The sequence below is a fragment of the Apteryx mantelli genome, chromosome 1, assembly GCF_036417845.1.
Source record: "Apteryx mantelli isolate bAptMan1 chromosome 1, bAptMan1.hap1, whole genome shotgun sequence".
Classification (NCBI taxonomy): domain Eukaryota; kingdom Metazoa; phylum Chordata; class Aves; order Apterygiformes; family Apterygidae; genus Apteryx; species Apteryx mantelli.
In genome coordinates this window covers 26,092,014-26,117,653 of record NC_089978.1, presented here as the reverse complement: position 1 = coordinate 26,117,653, position 25,640 = coordinate 26,092,014, and the positions used below count along the sequence as shown (strand labels likewise).

General features: G+C 43.8%; 2 protein-coding genes and 1 long non-coding RNA gene across 15 annotated transcripts in view; all 3 read right to left on the bottom strand.

Annotated features, from left to right (window-relative positions):
* LOC106500377 (uncharacterized) overlaps positions 1-24,727 on the bottom strand; it is a 49,957-nt gene extending 25,230 nt beyond the window's left edge. For 4 of the 13 annotated variants that reach the window (XR_010883383.1, XR_010883386.1, XR_010883380.1 and 1 more), the window contains exon 1: positions 24,065-24,450. This is a non-coding gene — a long non-coding RNA (uncharacterized lncRNA). Of the gene's footprint in view, positions 1-11,570; positions 11,701-24,064 lie in introns of all 13 variants that reach the window. The other 9 variants (XR_010883389.1, XR_010883392.1, XR_010883390.1 and 6 more) reach the window with 8 other exon arrangements.
* Positions 15,784-18,339, bottom strand: LOC136991271 (uncharacterized). The gene has a single exon (XM_067290981.1). The coding sequence runs from the start codon at positions 18,322-18,324 to the stop codon at positions 16,237-16,239; it is 2,088 nt and encodes a 695-aa protein (XP_067147082.1). The 5' UTR covers positions 18,325-18,339; the 3' UTR covers positions 15,784-16,236.
* On the bottom strand, positions 17,856-20,323 carry LOC136990967 (uncharacterized). Its single transcript, XM_067289432.1, has one exon. The coding sequence runs from the start codon at positions 20,321-20,323 to the stop codon at positions 18,551-18,553; it is 1,773 nt and encodes a 590-aa protein (XP_067145533.1). The 3' UTR covers positions 17,856-18,550.
* Positions 24,728-25,640: the final 913 nt, after the last annotated feature.

Sequence of the window (25,640 nt, the reverse complement as noted above, 5' to 3'; positions counted from 1 at the left end):
TGACTGCCTGATTTTGGAAGGGAGAGGGAGCTCATTTAATGCAAGTAAAAGCAACTATGTTAGACTTTAGTCATTCCTATCCATTTATCCCTTATGAAGTTAACATATTAAAACAACCTGCTCATAGGCAAAATTTCCAAGGGAAGATTCTCACAAAGTTCTCCCCAGACAGTCTCTGGAAAAAAACACATGTACCAGTAGTGCTGATATCAGCAAAGCGGGGCCATCAGCAGACTAAAATCTTTGCTGGAGGACAGTGATCAGCATTGCACAGATTCAGAGGAAGCACAACACACCTGCGTCAGGACTGGCTGTCTGCTTTGCCTTCCCTTGCTTTGCTCAGTTCACCTTGAGAGAGCAAACAGTGACTGCAGTTCTTAAAGAACTTAAAGCTCTTGTCCCCGGTGTTTCTTGGAGGGGAACAGAGGCAAACTCAGTTCTGAATACCTGTCTTAACTATTTTAAGAAAGACCCACATCTTCAGAAAAATAAATAAATAAAACATGCAAACAAACATACAATATTTTACTGAGAGCACAGCTAACAGAGGCAGCGAACAGAGGCAGTAGTTTGCGCAGCAAACTAAGCTCTGCTTAGAACTTCTGAGAACCTTATTGGAAGGTGTGGAGGCTTTCTGGGGACCCTCTGAGGAACTGGAGGATGCTTGCTGTGAACAGGGAAGGAGAGCTAGGCAAGGGCAGCGGATGCAGCCCTGAAGCTGCTGGGAGTGCCTGTGGCCTCTCTGTGAGGCTGGGGCTGACAATCAACTTTTCTGCAGAAGGTGTGCTGTTGTTGATGAGTTGTGTTGCCAGGTAAAGGAGTTATGGGAGGAATTAAGCAGGCTGTGTAGCATCTGAGAAGATGACTGAGAGATAGATAGGTTATTCTCAGAGACCCTACAGCTTCAAGAGTCTCAACTTCCCTACAGCAGTGGAGATGCAGGTGGGCTCTGTGACATGTGGAACAGTAAGTCATAACTCTGTAGAAGATGAAGGCTGGAAACTGGTCACTCTTTGTATGAAGAGAAAAGCTCTTGCTCCTCCTGAAACCTTGCAGTTGATGAACAGGTTCAGTGCCCTCCAAATGGAGGTGGAGCTGGGAATGGCTGGGCCTGGCTTCAAGTGAAGCAACTGAGCTGACGGACCCTGTGCCACGTAGGAACACCTGGAAGAAGTGAAGAGTGATTGCTGTGGGTGACTCCTTGCTGCAGGGGACAGAGGCACTCATCTGCTGACCTGACCTCTTGTCTAGAGAGTTTTGCTGCCTGCCAGGGGCCCGGATCCAAGATGTCATGGAAAGGCTGCTGAAGCTTGCCCACTTCTCTGGCTATTACCTCCTGCTACTCTTTCATGTGGGTACCAATGACACCACCAAGGGCAACCTCGAAAGTATCAAATGGGATTTCAGACTCTGGGAATGGTGGTCAGGAGTCTGGGGGCCCAGGTCATTTTCTCCTTGATCCTGCCAGTGAAGGGGAAGGATGGGAGGAGAAGTAGATGGATGCTCCAAGTAAACAACTGTCTGTGCCACTGGTGTTGGCAGCAGGGTTTTGCTTTCTATGACCATGGGACCCTGCTTGGAGATTCCCAACTGATTGGGAGAGATGGGATCCACCTTACTAAATGGGGCATATGAATCTTTGCCAACAGGCTGGCCAACCTGGTAAGGAGCGCTTAAACTAGGAAATGCTGCAGCATTGATGATAACTTTCTGACACAGGTGATGGAGGAGCCAATGAGGAAAGGTGTGCTGCTGAATCTTGTACTAAGAAACAAGGAAGGGTGGGTTGGAGATGTGACGGTTGGGGGCAGCCTTGGCTGCAGTGACCATGAGATGGTGGAATTTGGGATCCTGCGAGGAGGAAGCAGGGCAAAAATTAGGATCGCAACCCTGGACTTCAGAGGAGCAAACTTTGGCCTCTTCAGGGACCTACTTGGAAGAATCCCATGAGATAGGGCCCTAGAAGGAAAAGGGGTCCAAGAGAGCTGGTTAATATTCAAGCATTATTTCCTCCAGGCTCAAGAATGGTGCATCCCAACGAGCAAGAAGTTGAGCAAAGAGAGCAGGAGACCTGAATGGATGAACAAGGAGCTCCTGGCAAAACTCAGACAGAAGGAAGCATACAGAAGGTGGAAACAGGGACAGACCACTTGGGAAGAATATAGGAACGTTGTCAGGGTATGCAGGGATGGGACTAGGAAGGCCAAGGCCTGTTTGGAATTAAATCTGGCAAGAGATGTCAAGGACAACAAGAAGGGCTTCTTCAAATACATCAGTAGCAAAAGGAAGACTAGGAAGAACATGGGCCCTTTACTGAATGGGGCAGGGGCGCTGGCGATGAATGATACAGAGAAGGCAGAGATACTGAATGCCTTTTTTGCTTCAGTCTTTACTGCTCAGGCCAGCCCTCAGGAACCCCAGACCCTGGAGGCAAGAGAGAAAGTCTGGAGAAAGGAAGACTTTCCCTTGGTGGAGGAGGAGTGGGTTAGAGATCATTTAAGAAAACTTGACATCCACAAGTCCATGGGCCCTGATGGGATGCACTCATGAGTGCTGAGGGAGCTGGTGGATGTCATTGCTAGGCCACTCTCCATCATCTTTGAAAGGTCATGGAGAACAGGAGAGGTGCCTGAAGACTGGAAGAAAGCCAGTGTCACCCCAGTCTTCAAAAAGGGCAAGAAGGAGGAGCCAGGGAACTACAGGCCAATCAGCCTCACCTGCATCCCTGGAAAGGTGATGGAGCAGCTCATCCTGGAGGCCATCTCCAAGCATGTGGAGGACAAGATGATGATCAGGAGTAGTCAGCATGGATTGACCAAGGGGAAATCATGCTGAACCAATCTGATAGCCTTCTATGATGGAATGACTGGCTGGGTAGATGAGGGGAGAGCAGTGGATGTTGTCTACCTAGACTTCAGCAGGGCTTTCGACACTGTCTCCCATAACATCCTCATAGGGAAGCTCAGGAAGTGTGGGTTAGATGAGTGGACAGTGAGGTGGACTGAGACCTGGCTGAATGGCAGAGCTCAGAGGGTTGTGATCAGTGGCACAGAGTCTAGTTGGAGGCCTGTAGCTAGCGGTGTCCCCCAGGGGGTCAGTACTGGGTCCAGCCCTGTTCAACTTCTTCATCAATGACCTGGATGAAGGCACAGAGTGCACCCTCAGCAAGTTTGCTGATGATACCAGACTGGGAGGAGTGGCCGATACACCAGAGGGCTGTGCTGCCATTCAGAGAGACCTGGACAGGCTGGAGAGGTGGGCGGAGAGGAACCTCATGAAGTTCAACAAAGGCAAGTGCAGGGTCCTGCACCTGGGGAGGAATAACCCCATGCACCAGGACAGGTTGGGGGTTGACCTGCTGGAAAGCAGCTCTGTGGAGAAGGACCTGGGAGTGCAGGTGGACACCAAGTTAAGCATGAGGCAGCAATGTGCCCTTGTGGCCAAGAAGGCCAATGGTATCCTGGGGTGCATCAGGAAGAGTGTTGTCAGCAGGTCGAGGGAGGTGATCCTCCCCCTCTCCTCAGCCCTGGTGAGGCCCCATCTGGAGTACTGCGTCCAGTTCTGGGCTCCCCAGTACAAGAGGGATGTGGCACTACTGGAGCAAGTCCAGCGAAGGGCTACAAAGATGATTAGGGGACTGGAGCATCTCTCTTATGAGGAAAGGCTGAGAGAGCTGGGCCTGTTTAGCCTGGAGAAGAGAAGGCTGAGAGGAGATCTTATCAACGTGTACAAGTATCTGAAGGGAGGGTGTCAAGAGGATGGGGCCAGACTCTTTTCAGTGGTGCCCAGCGACAGGACACAAGGCAACGGGCACAAACTGAAACACAGGAAGTTCCATCTGAACATGAAAAAAACTTCTTTCCTGTGAGAGGGTGACAGAGCACTGGACCAGGTTGCCCAGAGAGGTTGTGGAGTCTCCATCCTTGGAGATGTTCAAAAGCCATCTGGACACAATCCTGGGTAACATACTCTAGGTGACCCTGCTTGAGCAGGGGGGTTGGACTAGATGATCTGCAGAGGTCCCTTCCAACCTCATCCATTCTGTAATTCTGTGATTCTGTGAAAAGCAGCTGTTGCCATAATCACTATATGCAAAGAACAAGAGAAGTGCAAATCCTAAGAACTACATCCTGCAAAAAGTCTGTGTAGATGTAACCCTAAGACCTCATGAGCCTAGTGGGACTCCGTACAGCTAAGCAACATGCTGACACAGACCAGTGGCTTTAACATTTTGCAGTCCAAAACTCGGCTCTTCCCATATTTTCATCTGTTTGTTCCAGCCCTGTGAATCTGGCCCCTGAGAGCCAGACAGCTAATAATAATTAGCCTGATTAGCTCAATTTTCTGGCTGCTTGAGGAAAGTGTTAACACATTCATTGAGTCCTACTTATTGGACAGAGACTATTTTGCACATATTTGGCCTAACAAGGGCAAAACATAGTGCCAGTTATGGCTTTTACCAGCTAAATCTACCTCCTAGAATTGGACCATATGCAGTATCGATTCATTCAGTCAAAGGGTTTCTCACTGGGAATCTAATTATAATGCAGAGACAGAGCTGGGTGGCTCACAACAGTGCGTCAGTGCACAATACACATCAGAAGCACACCAAGAGACAGAAAGTAGCAAGAAAGCACTAGGCAAAGCTGTAGAAGGACTCCTTACACAGTCCTGATGGAGCTACAAAAGGGGGCTTTTGGGGCAGGGTCCTGTTTTAAAAAGGCAAAGGTTCAAATCTAATCAGTTTTGCACACCCAAGACACTGCATTTTGGCTGATGGCTCACTGAAAGCCTGTACCTTTCTGTTGCATTTTCTGGATCAACACTGAGGCCAAATAATCACTTAAGTAAGCAGTAAGCGGGGGAAGGATTGGTCCCCAAAAAGGTCTTGGGAGGAACTATATCTTGACATGAATATTGCACAAACTGATGTATGGTGCCAGAGTCCAGAGGCACAGATGTATATCACCCTGCCATGCACAGGGTGTCGTTACTAGACTTTTACTACAGAAATTCAGAAGTTACAGATTATTTGATGACTGAACCCTGAGAAAAGCTCAGTGACCTGTAGAGGTTTGGATTCAGTCCAGCCCGCCCTGCAAGGGAGATCTCTGTATACTTACCGGCTTGAACTTTCAAATAAGGTAGGAGAATTTTTCTGAACACAGAATTTAAGCAAACATCTCTTGTCCTTATTCAGATTATTGAAATGAGGAGAAAATGCAAGGAATTGTTCTGAAATCCACTTCATTCACATGAAAGACTATCCCAATGGCTAATAAAAGGGACTGCATAATACACTCCAGAGCCTGAATGATATTCAGAAAGAGAAAGGACCCTAAAACCATCAGGTCATACATATTCTGCTTTCCATTAGTTGATAAAAGAGTTGGTACAAAATAACTCCAAGAGCTTTAAGTAAAGCCAGCTTGCAGGGGTATTCAAAGGCATAAACTAGATTTCAGGAACACTTCCTCAAGTAGTTCAGATTGCTGTGTTTATTTCCTTTATCTTGCTAAAAGTGGGAAGTTGTTATTCAAATACTACATTTACAGAAATTTCCATTTCTGAGAGCTTAGTTTGTGATGGCCTTCAACTGCAGAGCCAAACAGAGTGCCTCTGGGATCTGAAATAAAAGCCCTAGCGATAGGTTTGAACTTGGGGACGTTTGTATTGGAGCCTTACCTGCCACCTCCTCAAACCAAACCCAGCTTCAGTCTGCTCTTAATTTACCCTAGGCCACAAGACAGTTATGTTGCTGTCTGCGGCAAACAACCTCACATTAATCATGGGAGATAAGACCATCAGGCAGCCCTGCCTTCTGCCCAGCTGCTGCTGTAACATTCATCCATCTTCCTTTTTTTCTTTGAAAGCAAGCAATTCACCATGGCTTTGAATCTTGAATTTCAGTCAAGAGGAATATCTTCTTTTTTAACCTTTAAAAATATTTTAATCTACTTCCTTTCTGACAGACAGCTATATCTAGAATTACCACTAATGGGTTTCAATACATTAAGTTTTATGACTCATTTGCTGACACTTTATATCACGTGGGTTTTCATTTACCTACACTTTGTTTGTCTCAATTCCCAAAGCCAAATTTATTAACAAATAAGAACTGGCAAAGCTGATGTAAGGAGCCGTGTTTAAAATATATTTGTCAGCCAACATGCATCTGTGATATAATGTGCCTCTCTGTGGGTTTCATAAAACATGCCTCTTACAAAGCTTTTACTGCAGGAGCCATGCAATTACCATGCTCATATATATACGCACATATATATGTACCAAACAAGTACTGAGTACTCATGTATCATGTATAGTACACAAGCAGAAATAAAATTTACATTAACAAAATACATAGCTTTCCAAGGCTATGAATTGTTCCAGTGACCAGAAAACTAAGGTGATATAAAATGGACACCAATATTTCACTAAGATTGTTTTGCTTTCTGGTGTCCAGCTTTAGATATCTGTGACCTTACTTTCAAATGTGCTGCAATCCACAAATTTCTGTAATAATAAGGCCCTGTAATTTCTGGTACCTTTGAGTACCTCTTACTTCTAAGGAGGGGCTACTCTAGTAGGGATGAGAAAGTACCAAACACATCAATTTGCAATGTCTCAGGGAAATTGGAAGCATTACTTTAGTGTCTTTATTGTTTAAGCAGATAAAAACAAATGAAGTTACAGAAAGTAAACTCTTCCCACGCCCAAAGTGTGACAGTCCTGATAAGAGAACTATAAATTTCAGTTAAACTCAGTTAAAGAAATATACAGAGCTTGAAAGAAAATTTGGGGTGGGAAAGGGGCTTTTGAAGGTTTTATATTCAAGAACAAAGATGAAGCATCCTTTTCCCCTCTCAATGGGGGGAAAGGGGCTTCACATGCCCAGAGGGAATGACCCCTCTTCCTGTGAAGAATCTGAAACTTGCTTTTGCATTTTCTGCTGAACTGGAGCAGAGCACTTTTCAGAAGTCATACAATTGAGTAACGAAAGTCAGTTAGTAAAGGCTCTCTGAAATCCTCCAGATGCTGCTTTGGGCGTGCAGCAAAAGGAGAAAGCCGAAAGGGAGGTATGAAATATCCAGCAATGAATGGATGGGCTTCATATACTGAGGGTGTTATGGATGGTGCTGTCACAGGACAGGGAACTGGTGGAAACTAAACATTTCCCCGGACCCAGCCCTATGGGGCCAACAGGTGGCTATAGGGTTCCTGTCCCTGGATGCTATATGTGTATACAGGGCCCAGGCTGCGTATGGGTCCCACTTGCCCTTGTGACACACAGCTTTGGCCTTCTCCTAAGAGCTGCCCTGCAAACAGCTCCTCTGCCCAGGCTATTGCAGATACAGATGCTGGTGGCTGGCCTGTCCACGCCGGCATGGGGTTGGGGCAGGCTGGGGTCTGAATGAAAGGCTGGAGCAAGCCCCAGCTTTCTCGACACTCTGTCCCGAAGGTCCCTGGTGTGGGCACCAGGTAAAGCTGGTCTGCCTCAGGCTTGAGCCTGAGCAGAACACCCCTGGGGACCTCCCCATCCTTTCAGCACTCCAGCGTAAGACAGCCGTTTGGTGCCTTCAGCTGGAGACACTTAGTCATAGCAGAGAGCAAAAAAACCCATGATTTCCTGGGAAACTGGCTATGGAGAATTTTTTTCCAGTTTTGTAGAGACACAATACAGCTGCACTATTGATAGGTATTTGAGGAACTGATTAATGACAAAATGATAATTGTGGGTTGGTATTGAACATGCTGCAAACCATCCCCCTTTTTCACTGATTTTTTATGGCTCTGAGCTCTGCCTTCTTCTGTAAAGCTATTCCACTTCGAGTGTGTTCACCAGGAGTTTATAATTATTCCTTTACAATGATACTTAGGCCAAATTCTAAACGCATTCAGCACTTACATACAAGGACCACAACATTAGGTAAGGGATGTGGCTATTAAAAACACAGAAAGCAGATGTGCAAAGATGTTGCTAAGGTGGCTGATGACTTTTATGCAAGAAAATATCACATTTTGTTTTTCAGAGTATTAATTGCAGCAGGGGGACTAGAAGCACTGATGCTCAGCGTACCTGGGATGTTTCTTTAGATCATCCCTGTCAACTGATGGCACAGCTATTTTCTCTGTGGAAGCAAAAAGAAGTAAAATATGCTGGCACCTGAGTAGGTAGCAAAGAATGGCAACAGTGACAAGCAGAGAGAGCGGGAGAATAGATCTGAGATGCTCTGGGCATTTTCTGCTTCACGGATAGGCTTGGTCTCAATAAGAAGGCTGTGCAGCTGTGTGACCTACTTACTGATATAAAGTACACTCCAGCCTCGTCTAGGGTGGAGTAGGTGACTATGGTCCCCCTCAACCTCCCTGGTAAATCTCTGCTTGAATGTTAGTTTCATTAGGTGAAAAACAAGCTGTAGGGGGAAAAAAAGCTTTGAAAAAAAAAGGAAAAAATAGAATTTATTTTTGGCAGGGAAGTCAAATAAGGCTACATGACAAAGAGCTTCTAAGAGTCTTATATGCCAAGGGATTTTATTAAGCAGTACTGGTTCTGAGATCCTACTGGTATGAAAGTTTAAAGAAGTGTTTAGGAGGAGTTGACAGCCTTGCAATTATCCCTGCAGAACTGATGAAATGTCTAGAGCTTCGTAACATGCCTGTGAAGAAACCCCACCAGGTTAATTCACCTCTGTTTTGTTTACAGAATACTTCGCCCTGCCTGTCTGTCAGGGCTTACGTACAGCCCTTGACAAATATTCAGAGAAATAAAAAAAAATTTTGTGTCATTTGCTCCATGAGTAAATTTTTTTTACCTCCCCTACTTAAAATGATCTGAGACGCTTGTCTAGTAAAGATTATAATGCTCATTATTTAATAGCTTACTATTTGAAATTCCTGCTTTGTGCTGCTAGGAAAAACAGACTGCCATAATTTACTGTTCAATAACCTTTTCTAGTAAATGATTTAAACTTGGGCTTTATGTTGGTTTTGTCTGAAATCAGACCACAGTTTTAAAGGTGCTGCTATTCAGAATTACCCTAGCAAATGATTTGTGAAACCACCTCAAGCTGTGACAGCTCAACTGCAAGCTACTGTGATGCCCCCAAACTGCTCCGAAATAACCATTTGTGCTGACCAAGACACATGGGGAAGATCTTGCATGTGCTGCAACACCTGGGAAAACCTGGTGTGACCTGTGATCATGGGAACAGCTCGTTGTGCAGCCCGGTGCTTTAACACCTTCCCAAGCGAGCACTAACTGAGGGCAAATAGACTGGTGCTGCCTGGGAAGGATGTGTGTTGGTCAGCAAAAGGCCCAGTTCTGCTCCCAAGAAGTCAACAACCTGTTTTCACTGGTTTCTGTGAAGGCAGCAGTACGGTCTTGAATAATAAAGAATTTTCAGATTATTGTATGATTTGAGTTTCTACAAGCCTGTAAACATCTAGCTTGTAGCAGTGTGTGGAGTTACACATGGATATTTTATACCGGAATTTGAACCTATCTTGAAAATAATTAACTTAAAAATGTATAAAGGAATTTTAAGCTATTTGTCTCCTCCTTAATGGATTTTTAAACATATTTGATAATTGCAGTAGGAAGAAGGCTCTTATGTGAAATTTGGGTAGGTACTTCTTGAACAATTAATTGTACCCTCAAGGGATCATGGAAGATGACTCAGTCAACTCAGATGTGATTTGTATTTGTCTAATACAGCCTATTCCTGTTCATGCAATAGTTTTTCCATTAGATGTATTGCAGAAAGTGCATTTAAAAATAAATTCCCTAAAGACAGAATTAAGATTGTCCTGCAACATTACTTACAGTGCCTGCAATGTAAAAGTCAAGTACCCACAAATGAACATCATATTAATTTCTTTAATTTGGTCTTGCAGTTACTGTAAGAGGGGATGAAATGACCCTCTGCTGCAGAGAGATTTTCTATGCCCACAGTGATCCAAACATAGTTTTGCTAAACAACTTCATCGGAGTAGGAAAAGAGGGTTAATCTCAGCCTTGTCATCTACATGTGTACCTCCTTCCTTCCTTTCTCTCAACAGGTCAGGCAGCTGCTCAGCAAGCAGATAGGGACACCTGGGATTTTCAACAGCAAACTGTCCACCACTGCTGTAAGAATTTCACATAGTCCAGTGGCTCAAGATAGCACAGAGAGTTTCTTCTTAAAGGTTAGAGACATGAGTTCAGATGGCTCTCAGAATGCTTCCCATCTTGTAGGTAATGCTCTCACCACTATGCTCTTGGGTAACACGGAGAAAGCTTTGTGTTCTGGACAGAGTTCATGAATATATTATGGCACCACCATTAGATGGAGAAATACCTTGCCTGTAAATCCCAGCGGAGGGCTAAAGGGCTGCACCATTGCTGCACCATCACAGCTGAGGACGTTCTGGCTGTTCTCAGTAATGGGGACCTGGGTGCCTCAGTACTCTAAACAGAAATAATTGTAATTGTGGAGTCTAAACCTTGAACTTAAATGCTTCGATCCCTTTGGAGAATTTCAGCCTAGGTGATTAGGGGACTTGAGAAAGGAATTTGGCCAAAAGCATTAAGCACATCTGAAAACATTATATGGGACAGTATAAATCATTAACCGCATGCTCACTTATATTATACCATTATTTCCCAGTCCAGTGATAGCGGGATGCTGAGCAGCAGCTACCTGTAAATAAAGGCTCTTAATGGTGACCACTGTGTAAAATCAGTTCCTCAGAGCTATTGAACACTGAGGTTTAACAGAAACACATATCTTTGAAATGAGACTTATAAATGTACACATGTAATGTGAAAGCACATAGATCTATGAAAGTACATAGATTATAAATTCTCTCTGGGCTCACTCTCCATAGATATTGCCATTGAATTTTGAGTTTTTATTTATTTGCAGATGGGAGAGGAGACTATAGCATGGTTATCTGGAAATCTGCTGTTAATAGCTTTTTTTTTTTCACTAGTCAGGAGAATTTAATGGAGAATGGGACATTTTTTTCTGAGGGACAGAAGACCCTCAGAAAGACAATATTCATCTCTTACAAGTTTTAACAGCTTTAAGATTGTCTTCTCAGAGTTATCACCCATAGGTCAGATGCCTGAGAGCAGACTAAAAACCAATCATAATTATATTATCTCTTTAAATAATTCCAGCAAGAAACTTTTCTCTGCTCAGCCCAGCTGGAAAAGGCCTGTCTCTTACAGTCAGCAATCAGGAAATCCTCTGTAGACTGACATGGGGCTCAGGAGAGACAGCACTAGAGGGCAGGTCCTTTAAAGGGGGCAGTAATTAGGGAGCTCTCTCCAGATTTTAGTGCACTCTGCACTTAGCAGTGGTGCTGCCATTTAGCTAATTGGTTGCTGTTGAAGTGCTCTGAAGAAGTAAATTGCTCCATCAGTCCTATCTGGGGCAATCGTTACTAACACTGAAGCAATATTTTTTTTTCTTCATTGTGGAAGCAGTTTGCTGTGAATATTAAGAGAGATATCTGACTGTAACAATATACTTTTTGATTCCCTTTAGGTGCTTTGAACCCTCTGCTCAGACTCCTAAGGTACTCACCTTTAGCAGCAAACACTTTTCTTCTGTTCTTTGCGCCTGTAGACAGGCTCAGTTATGGAGAAGTCTCAATCTGACCAGCAAATAACCAAAGCAGAGAAGGGTGCACTTTTACAAATGGATCACCTGTGTGCTGGAAGAAATGGGGTACTTTGTGCAGGAGTGTCACGGAAGTCACAGGCCAGTGACCAGTAGTTAGAAGAAATCACCTCCTTCCCCAATGCCAGGGAGCCCCTCCAATATTCCTCTACCCTCCAAGCAATGTCATCCGTAGGAAGACTGCAATAAAATCCTTGTGCTAGATACTGGTAATGAGCCCTGTAAGAAGGCAGGGAGGTTGAACTAGACAGTCTCCAGAGGCCCCTTCCAACCCCAGCTACTCTGTGATTCTGTGATTTTATGAAAATGCTGAATACTGTTCTCTTGAGAAACAGCTCTGACATTCCCAGAGAGGGGAGTAAAACATGAAGGATCAGTTCACACAGAAGTAACAGATAAAAATGACATGGCTCTGTTCACGGCTCCATCATTAAAGGGATTTTGCAGGTTCTACAAAGCTAGAGTTTCTGCCACATGCAAGTGAAAATGAAAATCATTGACAAGAACAAGAAACTTCCCAGCTTGGAGCCTCAGCTTTCAAGCCACAAGTCCCTCAAAGCAGTGTTCAGACAATGGCAGCACCGTACTGACTGAAGGCTGTATTTCCACATAGCTACTTGTCTCATCTCTGCCAGTTTTCTGTGGTTTTAGTACTAGCTTTAAAGCCATGTTGTGGCATGAATTACAATGTATCAAAGGACACCAAGAGTCCTGGGGAGAAGATATCACTTACAAATTATTGCCATTGTCTGAATGATAACTTACATGTAAATTCATGTTTTATGGGCTCGTGTGCAGTCCAGACCAGAAACCAGTAATAATATTGCTCTACAGGTATCTGTAGATGGTGCACAGATAGTCCCCTGATACTGTATTTGTCAGAGCTGTGCTGAGGTTGCTGTTTGTGTAAAGATGTCCAAGAATATTTGGTATCAACCAGATAAGGAGGCCAAAGTGTGCCCTGTGTCCATTTCTTTCAACCTACAAAGTGAGCAATTCATAGTGTTAAAAAGCACAAAGGGATGCAAGAGTGGAAGGGGGATCTTTATAAGTCTTACAATTCAAAGAACTGTTCTCACTTCTTTTTCTGTCTTTGGGTAACCATCCAAATAGCATTTATACTTTGAATGATAACAGGCAGTGCCTGCTGCTGTATTAGCAATCTGAAAGGAGACCTTGCAGTCCTGCAGGGAAGCTTGGTGCAGCTTTGCCAAACCCAGCATGATTCCCGGACACCTCTGAACTGGCAAACTGTCTGAGGAGGCAGTAGTTCTTGCTACCTCATCTGAGGATGTTTGGAAAGAAGATGTGACCTAGAAAGGCTACCAAAGTGAATTCTGGAGTATGTCTAAGAGATTTGGCCCTGGGGATCTAAAGGGACAGAGCTTTCTTGGGATCCAGGGCATGCAGAATCTCAGCCTGGAGAGTGTGATGTTAAGGGGGAAAAAAAAACAAGTCATCTGAACACCTAGTTCGAAAGAAACCCTGGCATAAACATGGGAAGAGCTTGAGATGTCTGAAGCGGCATCCTTTTGAGGAAGATCATTAGGGATGATCTGCCATCATTTTTAATATGTGTCCAGCAGAAACAGTGGCTACTAGGAGTTCACCTTCATGAATAGCTGGGACAGTGAGGAGGACCCCAGTAGATTAAAGGAGACTGCTATGGCAGACAACAGTCCCACTGAAACATGAGAAGTCTGGAATGGGGGGGACCTTTATAGAGCCTTTATTGGAGGATGATCTGTGGAGATCTCATACAGAAAGAAATGAGTCCTGTAGACCTGGCAGACAACAAAAAAGAAAGGAGATGAAGGTCCCATAAGGAATACCTGGACCTTCCTGAGCACCAGGAAGAGAGCACAGATCTGTTAGGTAGGCATGTATGGTGGCTACCAGGCCTCTGCCAGCTGCTGATTAGGAATCTCACAAAAGATGAACATATTTCATCCAGCACCTAAGCTGTGAGGAAGGACAGGTCTGGATAGCAGGTTCTCCCTGAATGCTCTGTGAGCACATCTGGCAGGAGGGGAAGGAGTTTCTCCCTGCCACATTCAGCAGAACTGGGAAACAGAACTGTTTTGTCCAGGTGGAGGCATGTGGAGTTATGGTGCCTTGTCTGAGGATCTTGGAAATCAGCCAAATGAGGGAAATGCATAAATTATTCCTCTGAAATATAAGATATGGAAATAATCCAGGTTCAGCCCTGCCCTGCAGCAGAATATCTGGCACTTCTAGTTATACTCTGGAGCAGGCTGACCTCAAAGCACTCTGTCCTCAAATATGATCTCTGGGATATCAAACCATAACTCCCACTCATAATGCACAGGCTAGAAATGGCTGAGATCAGCTCCCAGAGTGATCAGCTCTCCTGATAAAGAGACTGCTGACAGGTGGATCTGATTCTGTTGATATATCAGACCCATATCTTGGTCGCTTCATATGGGAAGTTGCTCAGTTTCTCTGGGATCCTAAAACCATATTCAGCAATGAGAGGTTGAATGGCTGCCCTGAAGAGCCCAAACTTTGAGATCTTTGTCTTTGGTATGGGCATTCGCCCATAAGTAAGTTGTGGTGAACCAGCACTTAAGTATGAATGTACACGTACGTGGCCCATCATCCAAGCCTTGACAGCTATTTTCTAGTCTGGGCTCCTTAGATATTATCATGGAAGAGGAAAGCAGGGATTTAACAAAGGCTCCATTTTGATTCTTTAGCTCTTAGGTGAGTCTGGACTTGTATGGCTACAGGATGCTCTAATAACTCTATATGCACTCGAACTGAAGCACTAGCCACAACCACCATCAGTAGAAAGCAAAAAGCCCAAGCCTTCCCTTGAAACTTTATGCATATAAATATTACATAGGAATGGTCATAGTTAGAGTAAAGGTCTGTCTATCCCAGTGTACCTGTCCAGTTTCAGACCATAGTAGTTTAGGGACTTAGCTTGAAGCTGTTTCCAGAAAAACACTGTGTTTATTAGCCATTTGTGGACCTTTCCTCTGTGAATTTGTACAATTCCTTTTTAAACTCTTTTATACTTTCAGCCTCTCCACAGCTTATACCATCCAGTGTGTCAGTTTAGATTTGTGCTGTGGAAAAAGTACTTTCCTCTGTTTTGAAACTGCTTTGATGAGTTTTCTGTGTATGTTCTACATACTTGGGGTTATGAGAGAATGAGTAATCACTCCCTATTCACCTTTTCCACATGATTCATAATTAGACAGACTTCTATTCCCACTCATGCCTTTTCAAGCAGATGGTTCTAGTCTGTTTAGTCTTTCATTGAACAAAAGCTGCTCCATAGGTCTACTGATCTTTATAATCTTCATATTCTTTCTTACTATTTTTAAAAACAACACCAAATGAGCTCTGTAAATTTTATTTTTTTAGTCAGAAAATAAGATATTTTCTCCTTTAAAGGAGTGTTGACAAGCACAAGACTCAAGGGGCCATAAGAATCTGATTCATTTCATTGCAATTAATGTTTCTGTTCAATATCCCTTCATACGTGACGTAGGCAATGACAGTGCAATGAGCCAGGCCACATTTATCTCTCATTTGGATCTATTCAATCCCTCTGTTTGACTATTCTGCAGTAAATTCAATTCTGCAAGTAAATTGAAAAAAAAGATTATTCTGCAATAAAGTGCATGGAGTGTTTTGGTGTTTGAGTAGTGCTTTCCAAGAAGAGCAGCGAACCCACCTGACTTTACAGAATATTCATTCAAGAAACCTGAAATATTTTAAGAATGAAGTGGCTGCATTGCTAACAAAAAAACATGAAAACACTCATCATAACCAGCCACTAGGAGGATGCTGGAAGGACAGCAAATATTTTATCGATTTTTGAAAGAGTGGCAGGACAATTACAGGCTTCTAAAATATACATTTGTTAACATGCTAATTATAACACTTAGTTGAACAAGTGGCAAACTGTGATGGACGCAAGCCAGCTCCTGTAAAGCAAAATCATGTTTTATTCTACTAGGACCTTCAAGCTTTTTCAGACTTTCAAAATGAACTTGACAGAATCTGTTATGGAAAATCAGGCTCGCCGGCCTCCATAACAGGGTCCGACCCTAGGTTCCTGCTGAGGCAGAAGTTCGAAGTCAGATTGAAGAAAAATAAAATTTAATGACATACGTGTGGTAATTACAGCTCGAGCTGGGTGCCTCCGAAGAGGGACCCCGAACAAAGAAATCCCTGGGCAATTATACCCTTACAATCTAAATTCCCCACCCCTTAAGCAATAGTTTGGACCAATAGTAATAGTTAGGTCTCGGTTCTTCCCCTTCTTCACTGGGCCCCTTCATTGTCTCTAGGCAGGCCGCTGCTTATCTTCAAGGTTGGCTACTCCTGCTGTCCATGTAACTTCTTTATCCCTCCAGCTTGAACCAGCTCTGGGGCCCCCTTTTACTTATCTAAGTAAAAGTTCACAGCCTGAGGCCTAAGGCTTCAGCAAATTTAGCTACTAATGCTAAGCAAGTTATGCTAAGCAATTAATTCTAGACAGCTTCAGTTCAATATTCTCTAACAGTCCTCCCTTTGTTTTTATTAAGCATCCCTGCTAATATGTTAAGCAGAGTTCTCGAAGCCTTTCGAGGCGTACTATCACTCTCCATAATCTTATATACAATATGGTTGTAAGCAATAGGCATAACATGGTCAAACTTAACATAACTATTACTGGGTGCAACATGTGATTATAGATCCCTGTTGCAGTTGGTGACCATCCCAGAAGAGTCTCCCACCAATGATATTCTCCATTCTTCTTCACTCTTTCCAAGATATGGAGTATCTCTTCTGCATCATGATGAACAGTGATTAGAGTTTTTTGTCCATTATTTCGGATGCGTTTTAACAGTTGACACAGGTCATCATGTTGTAGTAGTTTCTGTACCAATGTAAGGTTCATTCCGATGGGGGTAGGTAATAAATCTTGACTTAAGGTATAATTAGATTGTATTAATTGATGAGACACAACAGGAGCTGAATAATTAAAGTCACAGCCCATAACTTTAGAAAAATTACAAACACAAATATTTGAATGATTACTTGTGTCTACAGTAATGTTATCTATGAATATAAGATTACAGAGAGTTCTCATACAGACACACCCTTTTCCAATATATACAAGTACAGTTTCAGGGGTTTCATCAGGGTGTATTTCAAAATGACAAACATTTTGTTCCGTATCAAGACAAATGTCTTGAGCTTTGATGGTATTACTCTCACAAATAAATCCTTGTTGTTCCCGTACAACACATGCGTTAACATCAACAGTTTGCCATTTGTTTCTGTTTCGTTGAGCCCATACTCTATGTTCTATCGGATAGAGTATAGTCCCATTGTGGCTTAATCCCAGCGCAATGATCGGGTATATGGTGTATACCGAAGCATTGCGTATTGTTAAGACAAAAGCTGTGGCCTTATTATCGATGGGGTTATAAGTAAAATTGACTAAGTACCACCAGGACTGGAATTCTTTTTCAAATTTAGTTGCATTATCCCAAATTACCTTTCGGATTTCAGTGGGTAAGGTGCCCTCTTCACCTTCCCTTATGATTGCTGCTACCATAGATTGCATCCACAGTTGCGTTTGGATACAACTGAGAGCTAGAGAAACATTAATTTGGACTGCACCAAGTGCATCCACAATCAATTGGTGGTCCCTTTCGTTAATTCCTTCCCACTGAGGCAATACATCAGACAACAGCCATTGGTTAGTTCCCAATGCTAATAGGGAGGACCGTAATGGGTGTTCTAATTTGTTTAAGTCACTTGTTGTTGTGCTCAATTTATTTACGAGTACCTCGGCATCTATACTATTTAAGACTCCCAATCCTGTTCCTATGATACCAGTTACATCTCTCCTTGTTCGTCTTGAAGAGGCGAGGGTTCGTCCACGTAGCCGTGCTAACCATCCTGTATAGGACGTTCTTAGGAATGGTGAACAAGCTGGTTTGATTGTAGAGATATTAATTTGCATTAACAGTTCTATTTGTTTAAGAGACCATGATGGATTAAATAACACTTGTTGTTGGCCTGTATTTTTAATCACATATGGTCCAATTTTGGAAATCAGTGGGGATAGAATTTTCTTATCCTTTATAATAGTAGAGGTATTTATGCTGGGGGAAACAGTTACAGTCGGGGCGGATGTTGTATTGAGCTCCATGATGCCTATTTTGAATTTAAATGATAATCCCACACTATGGTGAGCCCAGAGACAAACTACAAAAACAGGTTGTACTAGAGTAAAATTGTACCAACAGTCCAATCTTTCAGTAGCACAATTTTTCTTTCCTCTCTTGTTTGATTTGACTTCAGTCACAGAGATTTGATTTACCTTTTTATGGGTGGACCCACTGACCACCCGGCATCCTATCTTTATTTCCTGTCCTGTCTTTCCCAGGAGTTGAGGAAGTCGGTTAATACTATCCCAGCTCCATTCATTTTCTAAGCATACTTCAGCTCCACGCATGACTACAGTTACGAGGTTCAAGTCTTTATTAGATCTTAGTCCCATACTTCCGGTATGCTTAACATGAGCCTGGGACCATGGCCATTCTAAGGTTCTTTGACCACAGATTAAGAGGAACAGTACTGTCAGTGTTTGGAATAGTAATATGAGCCCAATACTTCTGTCTGCCATCCTGTGAGGTGCGTGCTGTCACAGTTACTCAGATCAATAGTACCAAGAGTAATGCAGCGTTCCACTTCATTTGCTTCTTCTTCTTCTTGTTAGTGAAAGAGGTTTCTCAGGAATTATTCGTTTGGTCATTCACCACTCGTTTAACATGAGAATGGTGTATCCAATTTTCCTTTCCTAAAACTTTAACAGCAAAATAAGAGCTCAATAAAACAGTATAAGGCCCGTCTCATTTAGGTTCTAACTTGGATTTTCGTAAAAATACTTTAACTAAAACTTCATCCCCAGGCTGTATATCGTGCACTTGTATTTCAGGTGGTGTAGATTGATACCATTGAGCATACTTTTTAAGATTTTCAAACCTTTTTTGCATACCTATGACATACTGGGTTAGCCGTTCATCTCCATCCAACAGGCTGGTCTTAGCTGGGATATAAGTCCCTGGTATAGCTAAATGTCTTCCGAAGAGAATTTCTGCTGGTGTTAGCCCTATGGGTTGTTGTGGAGCATTTCGAACATCCCATAGGGCTAAGTTTAGGGCTTCGGGCCATTTTAGGTTAGTATGTGTACATACTTTTGCTATTTTTTCTTTTAGTGTTCTGTTCATTCTTTCTACCTGTCCTGAAGATTGTGGGTGGTAAGGGGTATGTAGGTTTTTCCCTATTCCTAGTGATTTATATAATTGATCGATTATGTTTGCTGTAAAATGGGCGCCCCTGTCGGAATCAATGGCTTCTGGAACCCCATACCTGGGTATGATTTCTTTTAGTAAGGCTTTTACTACCCCTCCTGAGTCAGCCTTCCTTGTTGGGAAAGCCTCTACCCAGCCCGATAACTGATCTACTATCACTAACAAATGTTTGTACCCATTGGCGGCTGGCATATCCGCATAATCTACTTGTAGCCTTTGAAAAGGGAAGTAGGCCCATGGTCGTCCCCCTAACTCTGAGCTTGGTTTGCTGCTTGAGAACTTTTGGCAGGTCGGGCAGCTGTTGGTTATTCTTTTTGCAGCAGCGTAAATTCCTGGAGCTGCCCATACCTTTTGTACCTGGTTGGCTACCGCCTCTGCTCCTCCATGAGCTTTATCATGGAACCACCTAGCTACAGTAATTACATATTTCTTTGGTAGAATTGGCTTTCCTCCAATTGTCCATATTCCATCATCATCTTGTTTTGCTTCCCACTTTTCCCATTGTCTTTTCTCTTCTGCTAAGTAATCTTCCTCATACATGGTTTTGGGGTCTATTAAATTTGGCCATTCGCTCTGGTCCGTCATTGGAACTGCAACCATACATTCTCTCAAAGGTTGTCGGGCTGCCGCCTTCGCGGCGGCATCAGCTAAAGCATTTCCTTTACTAATTTCCGTAATGTTTTTAGTATGGGCTGGGCAATGTATTACAGCAATTTCTTTGGGCAGTTGAACTGATTCTAGCAAATTACGTATTTCTTCTCCATTAGCTATTTTCTTTCCTGATGATGTAAAAAATCCTCGTTCTTTCCATAACATCCCAGTGGCATGACACACTCCGAATGCGTATTTTGAGTCGGTATATACATTTACTCGCAGGTTCTTACCCATTTTTGCTGCTTGGGTTAATGCTATTAGTTCTGCCCCTTGAGCATTTATAGACGGAGGTAAGGGATTAGCCTCAAGTACCTCAAAGAGGTTGGTAACAGCATAGCCTGAATGACGTCTTCCGTCCAAATAGTAGGATGATCCATCTGTAAACAGAACTAGGTCTGGGTTTCCCAAAGGTTCGTCTTTGAGATCCTCCCGGGGCTTGCTCAAGTTGACAACCACCTGTTCACAGGAATGATGAGGCTCTCCATCTTCAGGTAGGGGCAATAGCGTCGCTGGATTTAAGATGTTGCATCTCTTTAAGGTCACATTATCTGCATGTAGTATTATTAGTTCATAGCGGTGAGCTCTCTGTGGGGACAGTGATTGGGCAGCATACTGTTTCATTAACAATTCCACTTCATGTGGCACATACACAGTCATTTGGTGACCCAAAACTACAGGTCGTGTTTTTTCAATAAGGGCTGCTGTAGCTGCTATTGCTCTGATGCATCCTGGAGTGCCCTTGATTACCGCGTCTAGTTGGGTGGAGTAATAGGCCACTGGTCTGCGGTGAAGACTTAGTTTTTGAGTGAGTACTCCACTTGCTACTCCCTGTCGTTCATGAACGAATAATTCAAATGGTTTACTATAATCTGGTAGTCCTAGAGCTGGGGCTGAGACCAATGCCCTTTTTACAGATATGAAAGCTTTCTCTTTTTCTGGACTCCAGGTCAAAGGCTCTATCTCCTCCTTATTTGTCGCCTGGACTAAAGGTTTGGTAAGTTCTCCCAACCCGGGGATCCATGGTCGGCAAAATCCCACAGCTCCTAAAAATCCCCTAAGTTGTTTTTTTGTTATAGGGCGGGGTATATCAAGAATTATCTTTACCCATTCTGGATCAATCAATCTGTGTCCCTCCTTCAAGATAAACCCCAAATACTTTACCTCTTGTTGACACAGCTGGAGCTTGGACGGAGATGCTCGATGTCCTTTCTCAGCAAGAGCGTTACATAGAGAAATAGTGTCTTTCAAACATGTCTCGTAATCTTTACTTGCTAATAACAAATCATCCACATACTGTATTAACACTGAATGTCCTGGAAGTTTGATATCTGCCAGATCATTTTTAAGTATACGTGAAAAAATAGTCGGAGACCCAGTAAATCCCTGTGGTAGTCTAGTCCAGGTCAATTGTTGTCCCCTCCAAGTGAAGGCAAAAAGATCTTGACTGTCCTCAGCTACTGGTATACTAAAAAAGGCTGCTGTTAAATCAATCACGGTAAAATAAGTTGCCCAATGGGGTATCTGTAGTAATATAGTTGATGGATCAGGAACTACTGGATGTGGAGCAATTACATGTTGGTTTATAACTCTTAGGTCTTGCACAAACCGATACTCCGGATCGCCATCAGAATCCTGCCTATTTTTTCTCACTGGCAGAATTGGAGTGTTGTATGGGGATTCACAAACTCTAAGGATACCCAGTTTTAGATAGTGATCAATTTGCTTTTGGATACTCTTCTCTGCTTCCTTTGGGATAGGGTATTGTTTAACCGCGGGAGGTAATCCTCCCCTTGTTTTGATTGAGACTGGACTAGCTGATTTCAATAGTCTAACATCCATTCCTGAAGAGCTCCATAACTTTCCAGGAACTGATTCTAAACCTGTTGGAATTTGCAGATTAGTTGACTCTGGTTCTGGTGTCTCAGCCAGAACACATGAGTCCATTATTATTAATTTCATCCCTTCCGGCTGTAAGCAGATCTGAGTATCCAGGGCTTGTAAGAGATCCCTCCCTAAAAGGCAAAAGGGTGAATCCATGGAAATTATGAAACGTCCCCACACTCCTTTTCCTCCAATAGCGAGCAACAAGGGCTTAGTCAATGTTCGTTCACCTTTTCCCATTACTCCCTGTATTGTTATTTTATCTGATGACTTACATCCTTTAGGCTCAAAATTCAGAAGAGAAAGGGTAGCTCCAGTATCCACTAAGAAGGGAATTTCTTGACCTGCTATATTTGCCATTACCTGCCCCCTGAAATCCAAATCTATATCCCATAAATTTACCCCAATTCCCACGGTGTTTTCTGGGTCTCCCATCTCCTGTCATTGTGGACTGGCTGGGAATTGCCTGGTGTCATTCCCAGTACTCGGCTGTCCCATGCCATCCCTTCTATTCCTAGGCATGCGGGGTCTCACTGGGCATTCCTGCTGCCAGTGCCCTTGTTCACCACAATAATGGCAATAATCATTAACTCTTAAGCGTACAATACGTTCGCTTTGGTTCCGCCTGTCTCCTCTGACCCTTGCTCGTCCCCTTCCTCTAGTTTCTTTAAACTTGTCTCTTAATACAGCCGCTAACACACTCACTTCCTCCTTCTTCTGTCGTCTCTTTTCTTTCACCTTCTCTTCATCTCGACCGTTATATACAAATGTGGCTAAGCGTACTATTTCATCCATAGACTTCCCTGGCCAGTCAGGAACATGTTTAGAAAAATACTTTTTAATGTCCAAGGCCGTTTGATCTACAAATGTAGAAACTATTAGGGGTTTATTAGCCTCGGCTTCTGGGTCTATCCCCCCTCCAAACATTCTGATTTGTTTAAATAGTCTGGAAAGGAAAGCTGAGGGGTGTTCCTCAGGTTGTTGCTGACACTCCCTTATTTTAGACCAATTCGCAGTCTTTTGTCCTGCTAACCGTATAGCTTCTTCTAAGCCTTGTCTGGCTAATTGCAACTGCCTGTAATCTGCCTCTACATTATAATTCCACCCGGGGTCCACAATTGGCCAGGCTGTTCGGGCAGCCACAACACCCCCCTCTTCTGCCCAACGACGGTTTGCATCCAGAATTGAGTGTTTTTCATCTGGAGTGAACACGGCTTCAAGGAGCATTTGTACATCCCCCCATGTAGGATCATACGCCCGCAGTATTCCTCTTACAATTTGTAACACTTTCTCTGGATCTTCCCTAAGCCTGGGAGTTTGTTGACCCCATACAACCAAATCTTGGGGCCCCCAGGGTCGGTAAATTCGCACTGTAGCTACCCGAGGTGCCTCGTCCGGACCTGGCAGGGGCACTCCTGGCACAGGAATGACATGCAAAGGGGCTTGAAAGGCAGAGGGGGAAGGCAAGGCGGGGTATAGAGAAGTTGAAGCAGAGGATAGCGCATAGGGTGGAGCAGTTTCCACAAGCGTTTTAGCAGCTGCACTACTTTCAATACTCTGAGAAAAACTTCTTCTTTCTTTCCTAGGTGCCTCCTTTTGTCTAGCAAATGCCCAATTGTCCCATACATACCAATAATCCATTTGTCTGGGGAACCTATCCTCTAAATGGTGACGCAGGAAAGTTAACTCCTGATGATCAAAGGTCCCCTGTGGCGGCCATCGTTCCGCCGGGTTACCATCCTTTGTCAGGAACGGCCAATCCTCCTGACATAGTTGGATCAACCTTTTTTTTTTTAGGTTCTTGGTACCATCAATCTTACTCCAGTTTTGCAAAATTTCAGCTAAGGGCGTCCCCTTTTCTATGCTGAACTTATTTCCCATATTGTGGCTTTTTTTTTTTTTTCCTCCCTGCAGCAGGTGTGATCACTCTCTCTCTCTCACTCTGTCTTCTCTGGGAACCGCACTCACACCACCCGAGTCTTTGACTGCTAGGACTGCCGTCCCTTCACAGTGGGCGGCTCTGTCAGCCGACGGGTGCCCCTTTCGGTTCCCAGGTCACACGCACTCACACCAGTCACAGTACCGGTATCCACACTCACACTAGTCACAGCAACTCTAAGTTAGTCTTGCGGTGCACCTTACGCTGATCAGGCTGCGCACTCCCCCCTTCCGGCCGGAGTGAGACGGGACTCGAACCCTCTCAAAACCTGGGCGTGGGACTCGAACCCACCCCAATCCTGGGCGTGGGACTCGAACCCACCCCAAAACCTGGGAGTGGGACTCGAACCCACTCCAAACCTGGGCGTGGGACTCGAACCCACCCCAAAACCCGGGAGTGGGACTCGAACCCACTCCAAAACCCGGGAGTGGGACTCGAACCCACCCCAAAACCTGGGCGTGGGGCTCGAACCCACCCCAAAACCTGGTACGCCTTACGGTGATCAGCCCGCGTACCCCTTACAGTGCACTTTGTTACCAAACCAGAATTTAGAATTTAGGCAGGAATTTAAGACTCACCCTCTCGGTGCCTCCCGTTGCCAAAGATCCCAGGTGAACTCACCCGATGGCGCCAGATGATCATTTGGAGATGAGAAGCCCCAACAGTGGTCGCCTAGGGTCCCATCTGGGTCGCCAAACTGTTATGGAAAATCAGGCTCGCCGGCCTCCATAACAGGGTCCGACCCTAGGTTCCTGCTGAGGCAGAAGTTCGAAGTCAGATTGAAGAAAAATAAAATTTAATGACATACGTGTGGTAATTACAGCTTGAGCTGGGTGCCTCCGAAGAGGGACCCCGAACAAAGAAATCCCTGGGCAATTATACCCTTACAATCTAAATTCCCCACCCCTTAAGCAATAGTTTGGACCAATAGTAATAGTTAGGTCTCGGTTCTTCCCCTTCTTCACTGGGCCCCTTCATTGCCTCTAGGCAGGCCGCTGCTTATCTTCAAGGTTGGCTACTCCTGCTGTCCATGTAACTTCTTTATCCCTCCAGCTTGAACCGGCTCTGGGGCCCCCTTTTACTTATCTAAGTAAAAGTTCACAGCAAGTTCACAGCCTGAGGCCTAAGGCTTCAGCAAATTTAGCTACTAATGCTAAGCAAGTTATGCTAAGCAATTAATTCTAGACAGCTTCAGTTCAATATTCTCTAACAGAATCCCTCACAAGAAGATACTAACTTGGTAATTATGGAATGACTATTTATGGGTTAAAAAATGTATTTCACTGTTTATCAAGTATAAAGTTATTCCAGCACTAACATTTGTAAGATAACAAATATCTTGTTTAATACAGAATCTATCAATAGGAAAACTCCAGTGTAGAAAAACCATAATGAAAAGAGTAAGAATAAATTATTAACTTGGCTTATCAAGACAAAAGATAGACTGAGAACTTCTCGGTGGAGCTATGTGACCGGACAGAACGAGGCAGAGGTAACACAGAGTCGGTTGCAGCAGAGTTCTTAATTCATTCCGGTGATTCCAGAAAACAACCAGGCAACTCAGTGAAGGGATCCCTAAAAGAAACATCTGCAATGAACATAACCATTCTTGTTACCAAACACAAAGCTGTGAACAGGAAAACATGTGTGAGACTATTAGTCTTAAGAAATCATTTGAAAGAATGGCTTGTGAATGACCAGTATTGCCCATCAGCACTTGTGACCGACTGTACTCAATAAGCAAAGCTATTAATGCCTCCTGAGCTATAACTGAGCTTGCCCTGACATGAGTTATTCCCAAAGTTTACTTAGTATCATATTCCTTACTAACTTTTGCTACATTACTAGCCATGGAACAGACAGTTAACTGACTTGAAGCACAAGCAGCAAGAGCTCCTCAAGGCCCCCATCTGGTCCTGCATTTCTTGCCATTCTCTTGGGCTTTTGGGGAGCAGGTGCCAGACACAGCCATGTGACCCTCCTATGAAGATGGCATACAGTGCCTGCCTGGCCAAGTAGAACTAGATCTAGCACACGAGTTCCTGCTACGGTGATCTTGGATGTGCTTCAGTGTAAACAGACTGATTAGGCCTCCATTTGGAGGGTGTCAAGACTACAGTCCAACGAAACATCTAATGCATCTTCCAAAACTCA

Coding starts and splice junctions, on each gene's coding strand:
- LOC136991271 (XM_067290981.1), bottom strand. CDS start 18,324: ATGGCAGACAGAAGTATTGGGCTCATATTACTATTCCAAACACTGACA.
- LOC136990967 (XM_067289432.1), bottom strand. CDS start 20,323: ATGACTGTGTATGTGCCACATGAAGTGGAATTGTTAATGAAACAGTAT.